Here is a 13,172-nt window from a genome sequence, read left to right as displayed (position 1 = left end):
CAATTAAAGATATATTTTAAACTTTATTTCAAAAAGTCACTGAGAATGCACACACATACTCTGTGTGACTTATGTATATGTATACACACACACACACACACACACACACACACACACCATGCTCAAAGGTTCTTTTTCTTTTTTTAAATCCTCACCCGAGGATACATTTCTATTGATTTGAGAGAGAGAGAGAGAGAGAGAGAGAGAGAGAGAGAAAGAGATGAGAGAGAAACATTAAAAAGTTGCCTCCCATACATGCCCCGACAGGTGATCAAACCCACAACCTGGGTATGTGCACTGATTGGGAATCGAACCTGCAACATTCCAGTGTATGGGATGGTGCTCCAACCAACCAAGCCACCTGGCCAAGGCACTCAAAAGTTCTTTATAGATTTTTTAATGTTAACCATTCACATCCACCAGTCAAACTTTTATTGAAAGTCAAATGACTTGTGTGATTAAAGAAGCAAGAAATTGAGGGTTATCTAATATATTATGACATGGAAGTAAAAGTCACACCACTAAAAGATCATGTCTTGAATAGCACATATAGTAAAGAGTCAGCTGCAGGTGTCCAGCTACTTACCACTCGGTAATAATTGGGGCCCCACACTAGAAGGGTATGGCGATGGCCCTGCTCAAAATCAGGCATTACTGGAGTGACTGGTGATCCAGGAGAAGAAATGTTTATACTTGTCAGTTTGTTCAAATCGAAAGTCCTAAATTCATTTGTCTGTAACAGGGGAAAAGGAGTCATAGTTAACACTGCAGTCTTGCTCTGCACTGTGTAACTGAACACGGTCATGGCATATTATTAGACATTCCCAGTGCACATTCACACACATCAAAAAGTGCCTTTGGGGAGCTGGCACGTCTTAGCTCCCCACCCTTACAGACTCTGTCATGAAGTTGTTTAGTATTACCACAGGAATTGCACTTTTCATCCAGCATTTTACTTTCATTTTGTTTTATGAAGATAAATGCTATAGGAATCATTTCTATCATTGGGCAAAGAACAGCATCAGCCCTGGAGATAATCAATACTGGGTTGCTCCAAGCATTAGGAGTCAAACTTTTTTTTAATTTTAACTTCAAGATTATTAATTTGGCAAGATCTAAGGTAGTGATTTTCAACGGTGTCTAAATAAGAATGAGACAAGTTCAATCAAAATCTGTGGGGGTGGGACCCAGATAGTATTTTCAAAGCTCTTCAGGTGACCAAATAAGGACTCAAGATTGAGAACTTTAATCCAGACCAATGAATGTCCACATTAGGGTTTTCTAACCTTGGCACTATTGACATATGGAGCTAGGTAATTCTTTGTTGGCGGGAGGGACTGTGTGGTGGCATCCTGGCTTCTACTTAGGAGAATAGCACACTTCCAGTTGCGATAATAAAAAAAAATGTCTCCAGAGATTGTCAAATGTCCCTTAACCACAGAACACCTGATTTCTGGAACCTGATCTTAGACTAAAGGCATTAGCAGTCAGTGTGGCTCCATTGTGGGTGCAACAGGCATGTGAATTAGCTTGGAAACTAACCATTATTAGGAGAGTTAGAATACAAAAGGGAAGAAGTCCATAAAAAAAGATAATTTACACACTTTTGAAGTATTTTGTGAGTGCTGAATTTCTTCTAACTAGATCTTTTAGGAGTTCACAAAAGAGCAAGTTTTTATAAACTTCTCTCCCATTATATTGCCCCTGCTGGAGGACTACCGATGCAGATCTTGCTATTTAAAGTGTGGTTTATGCACCAGCAGAGAAATATCACTGAAAAGCTTGTTAAAATGGAAGGTTTCAGACCTACTGATCAAGAGTCTGCATTTTTAACAAGCTTCCCAGGTGATTCATATGCACATTAAAGTTTGATGTGCACTGGTCCAGAGTGAAACCAAAAGGAGATCATGATATTAAGACATTTCCCTTCTGGGCTTATCTTGGAATTTATACCAGGACCAAGAAGATCAGATTCTGCAAATCCTATTATGACCCAGGCCAGATGATGAAACATAAATTTCTGTTCCGTCTACTTACTGCAGACATTTGGCCAACGTGCACCATCTCTTCAGGAAAATATACAGTCATGTTATTGCTTCCTATATTCAATACTTTAATTTGGACTTGGTTTCCTTCGGGGAAGACCGGAAGAGTTTTCTGAACAAAATAAAAGACAATTGGCAGTGAGGTCTTCAGTTTGTACAGCATATACCTTCACCGGAGCACTAGAGTCCCCTTCCCCAGCCACGGAAAGCTGTGCTGGCTGAGGCGCACCACCTACTAGCCCCCAAAGCCTCTAAGCACTCACTTCATGGCACCCATGGAAAATGATGTTTGTACAGAACATGGGAGTAATCAGAAGGAGGCTTTCTGGCTCCTACCTCCAGGCCAAGGGCTCCAGGTTACGAAGCCTAATCACTGAGGGGTCAGAGGAACCATAGCGTAAATGAATGCTTATCTTGTGGCACCTGAGAGCTGCTTTCTCAGGATGTCTCCCCTCCAACTCTGGACACCCAGGCCTCAGCCCTGGACATGGTGCTCTAAACAGCCTCTCACAAATGTGTTATGCCCCCCGGCCTTCACACCTTTTCTCAGGGTTTCTGCCTTTTCCCTACATGTCCTCTCTCAAACCCCACTGTCACTAAAGCAATCTATTTCTATTTCAGCTCCACAATTAATTTTCCACAAAGCTAGCTATGTTCAAGAGAAACTGAATACACCCACGATCATAATAGCACTATTCATAATAGCCAAGAGGTGGGACAACCTAAGTGTCCATCAACAGATGAATGGATAAACAAAATGTGCTATATCCATAAAACAGAACATTATTCAGCCTTAAAAAGAAAGGGCATTCTGATACATGCGCCACATAGATAGACCTTGAGGTCATTACGTCAAATAAAATAAGCCAGTCACAAAAAGATACATACTGTGTGATTCCACTTAATGTGGTACCTAGAATATTCAAAGTCATAGAGACAGAAAGTAGAATGGTGGTTGCCAGGGGTTGGGGTTTGGGGAGGAGGAATGGGGAGTTGTTGTTGAATGGATGTAGGGTTTCAGTTTGGGAAGATGAAAAGCATTCTAAAGATTGTGTGCACAATAATGTGAATATATTTAGCACTGCTGAACTGTACACTCAGAAATGACTGAGATGGTAAATTTTGTTATGTATATTTTTATCACAATTAAAAATATAGATTAAAAAAGAGAGAAGGAAAGAGTGAGTGGGGGAGAGAGAGAGAGAGAGAGAGAGAGAGAGAGAGAGAGAGAGAGAGAGATAGCTCTTCTACCTCTTACCTTACATACTATATAACACCAGGTTCCCAGGACCTGATCTTAGACTAAGGACATTAGGAGTCTAGTTTAGCCCCATTGTGGGTCCAATAGACATGGGAATTAGCTTGGGAACTAATCATTATTAGAAAAGTTAGAATACAAAAGGGCAGAAGCCCATCAAGAAGACAATTGACACAGTTTTGAAATACTTTGTGAGTGCTGAACTTCTTTTCACTAGCTCTTTTAGGAGTTCATAAAAGTACTAGTTTCATAAACTTATCTCCCATTCTAAAAACTGCAAAGGAAGCTCCTTATGTAAACGTGGTCCAGCTTTCCTCCTCATTAAGTGTGCCTGTTGACCCTATTCCTGGCTGCATCCTTTGCAGAGATAACACCCAGCAGTCCATGCTGTCAGAAAGGGACTATTTTGCCCCTGGGGTGCATGGTCCATAGTTTCAGGACAGTTTATTAGCAAAGATCCTGACCTCCCCTAATTCTTCTACTCCCGGAGAAAGAAGACTTCTGAACACCCCACCTGAATGCCTGAGCCCAGAACGGCCACTGGAGAATCAGAGGACAACTCACATCAATTTCCACCTGCACAACTGCAGCCACCACGAAAGACATGGAAGCCAGGAACATCCCGACCGTCATCTTCTTCAAGGGGCTGATGAGACAAGCAAGAGAGTGACTCCCAACCTGTCTCATACACACAAGCTAATGACATGCCCCCCAAAGACACACTCCTCTCCCACCATCCCCAAACAAAACTAACTTCCCTTCCAAAACACATGACATTGAAAGAGCCTCTTCATTTGTTATTCATGACCAAGACTAGGGACACTAAATGGAATAGAGAGTCTCATTTGTGTTTTTACGTTTACTTTCTAGAAATTATAATTTCGGTGATACTCTGGATTATAGTTAACATTTTATCATCTAGATTATGGGGGAGGAAGACATTTTCCTCTACCCTTCTAGGTTCCTTCTGTTGGTCTAATAATTAAATTGACATGAGATAGATTAACAAGCGAAAGTAACCCAATTTAATTGCATACGTATGAATGGGAACCCCACATACATGAGAGGTTCAGACACAGAAAGGGAAAATGGGATATAGATAGCATCCTGAGTCAAGATGCCTTGGGGCTTCAGAGGGGAGGAGGGCAGTTTGTAAGATAACAAGAAAAGCAGTTGTTTAGTAACTTAGATGTTTACCCTGCCATTTAGATAAGTCATAAAAAGTTATTTCTGGTAATGACTCATTATAGGCAAGCCCCCAATTTAAGTTCTTCAAGGGAGAGATAGACAGTTTTTTTTTCATGAGCCCACAGGGTCTAGATTGGGTTCAGCTCAAAATACAAAATACTCTATGGGCCAAAGTGATACATCCTGGGGACGCCTGTTCTGAACAACCTTCAGCATATCTGAGAGAGCCTTAATGAGAGGCTATTTCAGGCTGCTGGTAATAACATTTAATTTTAAGGGAAAGTTTTCAGAAACATCAGCACACAGACATCTAACTCAAATGTATTTCTTTTTTTTTTTAATCCTCACCTGAGGATATGTTTGTATTGATTCTAGAGAGGGAGGAAGGGGGAGAAAGAGAGAGAGAACATTGATGGGTTGCCTCCTGCATGTGCCCCAACTGGGTATTGAACCCACAATCTTTTGGTGCGTGGGATGACACTGCAACCAACTGAGCCACGTGGCCAGGGCTCAAATGTGTTTCTTTAAAAGCCCCCTCATATAGACGGTGTTGTGGGAGAGGAGACAGGTTATTTTTTTCCACGGAGGCCTGGAAGCTGAGGGAGTGCAGCCCCGTTGCAAAGTCCTAGGACTAATGGAGCCTCAACCCCAACCTGCCGGTCACCTACGTGAAGTTGAAACCGCATTTTGCAATCAGAGGGTACACCACAGCGTCCACGATGGGGACCATGACAACGATCAAGATGGCATTCACAGTCTGCAGATGAAGTGGAGATGGACTGTTACCATTGGCTCAAAGGTGACTTTGATCTCTGAAAGCAGCTTAATTATTTTCTCTTACCTGCATCTGATCCGGCTGAATGTCAAGAAGTCCCTAAAAACAGAGGGGGGAGGAGTTTCATTGGTAAGTGCCCACAGATGATCAACTGGGGGGTTGGGAATGTCATGAAAACGAAGGAGAAAGGGGGCAAAGGGACTAAAACAAAGGAACAGTGACAGGGGATGTCTTAGACTTACAATTTTCCCATTCATCGTTGTTGCTTGCAGGGTCCACCTTGAGCCCTTAAAAACAAGTAAGTAAACTGCATCATTTGGGAACATGGGCTTTTTAAACATTTTACAAGTCAATGTTGATTTTTTTTTTTTTTCCAAATCAGGAATGAGGTCTGAAATGTTATGGGATTTAAAATTTTTTCAATGCTGAGTTCACCTCCCAGCTCCATGTAATACTGGGTGAGGAGAAACAACTTGCATTTCTGCTCTGCAAGTTAACATAACATATAATACCCCTGACCCTGACAGAGCACCTACACAGCTCTGCTCTGAGATAAAGCTGTCCTGAGGAAAGACAAAAATGCATTACTGAGGTTGGTGGGAAGCGAGACATTAGCTGCCAGGCGAAAGCAGCTTTACAGCCTGAGGATATTCTATATTCAGTGGCATCACAGTTTCGAGAGCATTGTTATTGCTAAGAGCCATTTTGACAGCCCAAGCTGTCCTACAATGTGATTCCGTGAAGAGAGTGACAAATTTAAACCTGAGCGGCCTCGTTACGTTAAACCTATTTCCTAGGAAAAGACGACTCAGGACTGTACAAGTATCGTTATTCCCACAGAGGACTAAAGACGTACATGTTTCAACGTAACGGATCCCCTCCACTAGGAGGACATCATAGTAAGGCGGGAATAGGGCACTGTTCTAATTCTTAACACAGGGGTGTATGCCCTAGTTCCCATGTGGACCCTCACAGCCTTGCCGCGGGTTACTATCCTTTCAGAAGGGTTAAGGGATTGCCCCAAGACACACAGCTAAAAGGGGGTGCGTGTGTTTCTAGTGCAAGTCCACATCCAGTAACAGGTTCGTATCAACGTGCAAAACTGCCTCCCTGGTGTTTCAAATGCTGTCCTCAATTTCACACTTACCAATAAGGAGACTAAATGTGTACACTCAACTATTTTACAAGCGATGGTTTACTCATACAAGAATCCTCCCTGAACCATAAAATTACACATGCTTGTGAGCTTTTGAAAAACTCCAGTTTCTAAAAGGAATAATATCTTATTCCTTTGACTAGTAGGCATCATACATTCAGTTATCTAACTCTGCGTTGAAACATTCCGAGGCCAGCATCTGACAGCTGTGGGAGAAAGAGCAGGCGACAAGGCAATGACCGGGGTGTAGTTCCTGCTCTGGTTAGACTGACTTCGGGGAGTCATCGTGCACCCCTGGATGGTGCTTCTAAACCACGCATCCCAATTAGATGGAAAGATGTCAAGTTCCTGTCAGTTAAAATAGTCTGTGGATCCCAGAAAAGGCACTACATCTGTTTACCATGATGCATCAATGGGAAAACTCTTTATTCTGTGTTCAGTTTTCTTTTTTTCTCAGTTTTTCTTTTCTCAATTTTTCTTTATTCTCAGTTTTGATTTGAAAGAGTGTTGGGCACTTTGATCCAGTCTCTCCTAAGTCTCCTTTACTTGAACACACCTAATTTCTTCCTTCTTTGGCAACAGAGATGTGGCTAGAACCACCTAGAGTTGGTTTTTTAAAAAAAACCTGAATGTGATTAAGTGATCAAATAAGTGAATAAAAGAGAAACTGGAAGAGAACATTTTAAAGAACCAGATACTATGGCTTGGTACATGGCAGCACCCAAAGAACGCTTGCTACATGAAGATGTACGAAAACATAGTTTCACCTTACCTGCTGGTCGAACAAGGCCCAGAACATGGGGAGTGGAATATACAGGAACATCACCTTCGTAACCATCTTAATTTGAGAGATAAGCCGCTCCTGTGGTTGGAGTGGGGGAGGGACTAGTCAGACAGGGTTATGTCACCAGCAATGTTAGGTTCAGTGTGGACCGATCTGCATCTGAAGACAAGCTGGGAGGTGATGAACAATTCCGAAGAACCCTACCCCAGGTTCCTTTTGAAAACGAAAACTTCCTAAGCTATTTAAAATATGAGTGAAAATGTCTGTGTAGGAGGTAAATTACTCAAATTTATATAAATTCTACTAAATGTAAACTCCACCACCATCACCCTTTAACTCTTCTAGATTCAAGCTAAAGTTATGTGAGCACAATTACACATATTAATTGGCAGGTGGTACCAAATGCACATCTATGACAAGATAATATTGTCTCCAGGTGCATTGTATCTATTGTTAGTCAAGTTCTTCTCGATAGAAAACAATCACACTCCCAGAGTCTTAGTTAACATGCTGTTAAAGGTTCCGAGGACACAGTTGGTGATCTCCTCCAGGAAGCCTGAACAGGAGGAGTTGTAACTGTGGGTGCTCCCTTCCTAGAGGACGGTCCCTGGGTGGGACACGGCAGCAATAGGGTCACTTACGTCATACTTCTCCTGGGCCCAGTCCAGCCAGTGCTCTCTTTTGGGAAAGTCCTTACTCCGGTGCCTAAACCTATTTTTGATGGCAAACTGAAGGAGGGGAGAAAAAGCAAATTTCAGAACAGAACTGATTACTTTATCAGGGAAACACATTTCAATTAAACTCCTTTTAATGGAAGACTTGTGAGAGACGCAAAATACAAAATTGTATACTAGTACACTAGTATGACATTGCTAAAAGGCATGATGCATTTATTTCTAAGCTCCTGCTATCTTCAAGTGAGTTGGGGTAAACAAAGTCACACTGTTACTACTGTACTCTCCAGAGCAGCAGTCAATAGAAACATAACATGTAACATTTGTGTTTTCCGGTAGCCATATTAAAAAGCAATGGTAATTTATTTAAATAAATAAATAAATAAGTAGCTCCAAAGGTCTGATTCAAAGAAAAGAAAGAAAAGCAAACGGGAAACAGGTCAAATTAATTTTAAATATATATTTTTAACCCAACAAACCTAAGACATGATCTTAATATGTAATCAATATTTTAAAAATTCATAAAAAGTTTTACATTCTTTTTTATACCAAGTCTTTGAAACCCAGGGCATACTTTACCCTTACAGCACATTTTAATTTGAGCACTAAATTTTTATCAGGAATATTTGATCTGCATTTATATTTCATAAAATTTATGTTTGAAAAACTAGAGTTACATACTTAAGCTTTTCCAAAGATACTTTAAAATTTTCCAATAACTGAATTAAGTATCGGTTTTTAGATTTAAAAGGACCCACTCCATAGAAATACATATATAAGGAATTATATAGTTTAAATTACTTTAAGGGAAATTTAAAATTCTGTTCCCCAGTTGAACTTGCCACCTTTTAAATGTTCAATAGCCACATGTGGCTGGTGGCCACCATATTATACAGAAGGTCTATAATAAATGGTACAGGCATATAAAGGACAGTGAGAACCCACTACACAGAAATGGGTTTATAAAAAATAATGGCTACAGTTAAACATATTTTAAAACACGGTAACACTGATTAGAAAAATATACTGACCCACCATCATACAATTAGGGGCTTCTAAGATTCCTTGTCAGTAAGAGGCCTTCAGGAAAAGCCAAGTGCATTTGTAACTAAGCAGCAGCAAGAGAAGCTGGTGGTGGGGCTTGTTGGGGACATGCATGACTGAAAGGCAGTAACTCAAAGCTGTGGGCCGGTTTTGGATGCAGGGTAATACAAGTCTCATGATTCTAAACAGCATGAAGTTTTTCTTTTGGAATTTGAACCAAATTGTCAGTTACTTGGGAAGGAAGGACTTGAAGAGATCATTGGTAAGATCCCCTCCTAGCTTGGAAAAAAATTTGTGATGGGATCAATGTAATTAATGTTAGAGGAAAGTACGGAAGGAAGAAGGAATAGCTGAAAGGAAAGAGAACAAAAACGATTCTGAGAGGACACGTTAATTTCACAAAGTAAAGTGCCCATATATAATTTAATGCAATAAAGCCAGGCAAAGAAAAAGTAAGTGACCTAACATTATCTTTGAGGATTTTTTAAAGTTGATGTTATTTGGAGAGAGAGAGAGAGACAGAGAGGGAGGAAAGATTAGAAAGAGAGAGAGAGAGAGACATCAATTGGTTGCCTCCTGCAAAAATCCTGACCTGGGATGGAACTAGCAACCTTTTAGTGTATGGGACAACCCTCCCACTGACTGAGCTATTCAGCCAGGGCCTAACTTTATCTTAAGGCTGCCTTTACATCCAAAAAATTATCCACAATTATTTTTTTATAAAGTGACACATTTTCCCCTGATTATACAGTAGGTCCTCGGGTTACGTTGGGGATCTGTTCCTACGGCGCCACATAATGCGATTTTCGCCGTAAGTCGGAACCCACCTACATAAGCACCTACGTCACTCACATGGAGCACACACACAGCAGTAATGAAGTGAAACAGTATAAAAATTTAAAAGAAAGAAAGCAATTCCTGACCTTTACTTGTGGTAAATAAATAATAAAAAACATAAAGCACATATGTACATATATCGAAATGACAGAACTATTTTTTTTTATAAATAAATGGGAGATGGCGATATAACCACGCAATGACGTACGTCGAGTCCGACGTAACCTGAGGACTGCCTGTACAATATACATAGTCACTAAAAATATGGGGCGTAAATAGGGGAATAAAATTATTTGACTCCATTACTTATTCCTGACTTTAAATGTGTCCATATGTGCATACACCATGCAGCTGTGTATGGAAGAAACCACGTTCTGCATGTTCTCATCACCAAACAGTCTCTGAAGATGAGACCTCTGAGGGCTGCGTGACGCGGCACAGACGTAAGTTAGCCGTTTTCTCCCATTTTTGGTGGACTTACATGTTTGCTGCTGTAAATATTTGTTTTGTTTTGTGTTGCCGTTTTTGCTGTTGTAAACATTACATTGATAATCTTCAAATGTGAATTTGTGCTGGTTTTTAAAAGTTATGTTTTTAGCCTTGATTCGTGGAAGGAGGATTAAGGACACTCCATGCGTCAGACTCCTGACACGTAGCACCAAACCACGCCTCTTCGTTGTCACACTGCTGCCTAGCAAACATCAGACACTGCTTGCCATTTTGATAGGTGAGGGGTGGCTTGGATTTGATTTTCCATGTCTACTGATCTCATTTTATAAGTTCAAGAGTCATTTCTATCCCTCTTTAGTTGAGTTCTGTTTTGTGTCCTTTTCCATGTGGCGAATTTTACAAGAAAACTCAATTTATCAAAATACAGGTGTGGGCAAAAGTAGGTTTATAGTTGTGAGCATGCAAAACAGTTTATCCTTGTATTATTATTTATTAATTATTGTATTGTTTATTTGTATTATTTGTGTTATTATTATTGTTTTTATTTCGTATCCTTACTTGTGATTTACTTTTTAGGTAATGGTGGCTGGTAATTTAGCCCACTTTTGCCCACCCCTGTAGTAAAGAACACTAATACAACGCTTAAAGGAAAGTCGATACTTCATTGACTTCTAATTCGAAGGAAGTGAAAGGTTCTGGGGTGACTAAATGCCACTGAGAGAGAGCTGAAATACTTACCCCGATGCACTTGGCCACCTCACCCATGATGTTCCCCTGGGGCTGGAACTTCTTGTACATGCTGCTGCCAGCGATAAATACAACTGCAGGGCAAAAGAAACTATGTAACAGGGTGCTGTCAGAACTGCCTGGGACCCAGAAGATGTGCTTTTATTTGAGTTATAACCTTGTTTTGGACACACCAGGGTTACTCATAGAATGGGGGTACCTCCCTCCCTCCCAGTGAAGAAAGTGCTTTTGATTCTAACAAGCCCAGGAGCTTCTGAGTACTGTTATATCTGTGTTCTCACATACAAACAGTGAAGTCTACTACTATCTATGTCCCCAAACTTGGGGCCGCTCAAAGGCTTATAAAGTGACAAATTTCTTAGTTTAGCTATTTAGGCACAAGTTCTATCACTATGTAAAGGGAGACAAAGAAATAAGTGCTTTTACATATTAGGTTAATGTATTACTCTATAAAGACAAAATCAGCTTTAATTTTTCAGTTGCAATGACAAGACAGAGTTCTTTTTTAAAAATATTGTTTTATTGATTTCTGAGAGGAAGGGAGAGAGAGAGAGAGATAGAAACATTAATGATGAGAGAGAAGCATTGATTGGTTGCCGCCTGCATGGCCCCTACTGAGGATTGAGCCTGCAACCTGGGCATGGGCCCTGACTGGGAATCAAACCAGGACCTCCTGGTTCATAGGGCCACCCTCAACCACTGAACTACACTGGCCGGGTAAGTTCTTCTTTTAATCATCAGAAAGAAATAAGGACTATCTGTTGGAACTTTTACTTGCTCACGTTAACAGAATGTATTCTGTGGTCATGGTACAGAATCACAGTTACAATTATTTGCATCTGCAGCTCCAGTTTTACACAAGTAAAAGCACTTTTACAATGAAGCAACTCTTAGGAAAGACATATTGTAAAAAGAATGCAGGGAAAAAAAGCATTTCTGGAAGAAACTCTGAAAACACAATCCTTATACTAGGATTTCTGATTATTCAATACCAGAATTAAAAATTTTTTATAACACTAATTGATCATCTGAATTAGACTTTTTTCCCTCCATTAAGAGAGGGCCTAAGATTTTGATAGGTGCCAACTCTCAAGCATTATCTCCAACTATGTGCCTTATTTAGATGTTCTTTATAATTAAAGAAAGATGAGTTTTCTTGTAGTCTAACCCAATGCCAATTGCCCTTAATCAAACATGGTTGGAAGAGATGCGCAACAGACTAAGTCTACACTTTTTTAAAATATATTTTTCATTGATTTCAAAGAGGAAAGGAGAGGGAGAGAGATAGAAACATCAGTCCCCTTATTGGGGATTGAGCCTGCAACCCGGGCTTGTGCTCTGATGGGAAACCCAACTGACCTCCTGGTTCATAGGTCGATGCTCAATCACTGAGCCACACTGGCCAGGCCAGTACATTTTTTAATTAGCTAATATTTTAATATTTAAGCTTCTGATTAACTGAAGCCTAAATCAAACATAAGATTGCTGCAGATAGAAACTTCTAGAGAGGGTGTTGATACATAGGATTTGGCTTGTTCTCAATTCCTCCACAAGAAAAAGCATAATCTTTGATGTAAGAATGACTCATACGGACTAAATGAAAATTTACCTAATGACAACTTAATATAGTGTCCAGCCTAAAACAACAGTTTCTGAAGTTCTCTCTATCTCCATTTCCTCACTCAGAATTAGAGAGAGAAAGGTATACATGAGACTTTTAGGGGAGTGTGGCAGTAGTTAAACAATTATGGAAGAAAATGGACATATATAAAGGGGAGAATTCTGAGCTTGAGATGGCAATTGGGCTCTGTTTCCTTCTTGTACCCAAAGATGTTGAAGTCCTCATCCCCAGGACCTCAGAATATGACTTATTTGGAAATACAGACAATCAAGGTAAGGTGAGGTCATTATGGTGGCCCTACTCCAATATGACAGGTATCCCTATAAAAAGGGGACATTTGGACACAGATGTACACACAGAGGGAAGGCCATGGCAGACTGACATTCTGTTGCCACAAGCCAGGGCACCATGAGAGGGAGAGAGGCCAGAAGAGACCCTCCCCAGGGCCTTACGTGGGAGCATGACCCTTCTGACACTTGATTTTGGACTCTCAGCCTCCAGAACTGTGAGACAATGAATACATTTCTGTTGGTAAAGCCACTCAGTCTGTGGTATTTTGTTATGGCAGTCCTAGGAAACGAAGACCCCCACCA

At 40.5% G+C, this 13,172-nt stretch overlaps 1 protein-coding gene across 1 annotated transcript in view; it reads right to left on the bottom strand.

Moving 5' to 3' along the window:
• Nucleotides 1-13,172, bottom strand: part of SLC15A1 (solute carrier family 15 member 1) — a 51,441-nt gene that overhangs the window by 12,169 nt on the left and 26,100 nt on the right. Inside the window, exons 9-17 of the mRNA XM_079779108.1 lie at nt 10,950-11,032; nt 7,848-7,934; nt 7,195-7,284; nt 5,509-5,553; nt 5,333-5,365; nt 5,160-5,248; nt 3,868-3,949; nt 2,038-2,157; nt 587-733 (exon numbers count right to left, since the gene is read on the bottom strand). Coding sequence (XP_079635234.1) covers nt 587-733; nt 2,038-2,157; nt 3,868-3,949; nt 5,160-5,248; nt 5,333-5,365; nt 5,509-5,553; nt 7,195-7,284; nt 7,848-7,934; nt 10,950-11,032 — 776 coding nt within the window. The remainder of the gene's footprint in view (nt 1-586; nt 734-2,037; nt 2,158-3,867; nt 3,950-5,159; nt 5,249-5,332; nt 5,366-5,508; nt 5,554-7,194; nt 7,285-7,847; nt 7,935-10,949; nt 11,033-13,172) is intronic.

This window comes from Cnephaeus nilssonii, assembly GCF_951640355.1.
Source record: "Cnephaeus nilssonii genome assembly, chromosome: 8".
NCBI classification, from domain to species: Eukaryota; Metazoa; Chordata; class Mammalia; order Chiroptera; family Vespertilionidae; genus Cnephaeus; species Cnephaeus nilssonii.
The sequence above is the reverse complement of the archived record's forward strand: the minus strand, read 5'-3'. Positions and strand labels throughout refer to the sequence as shown.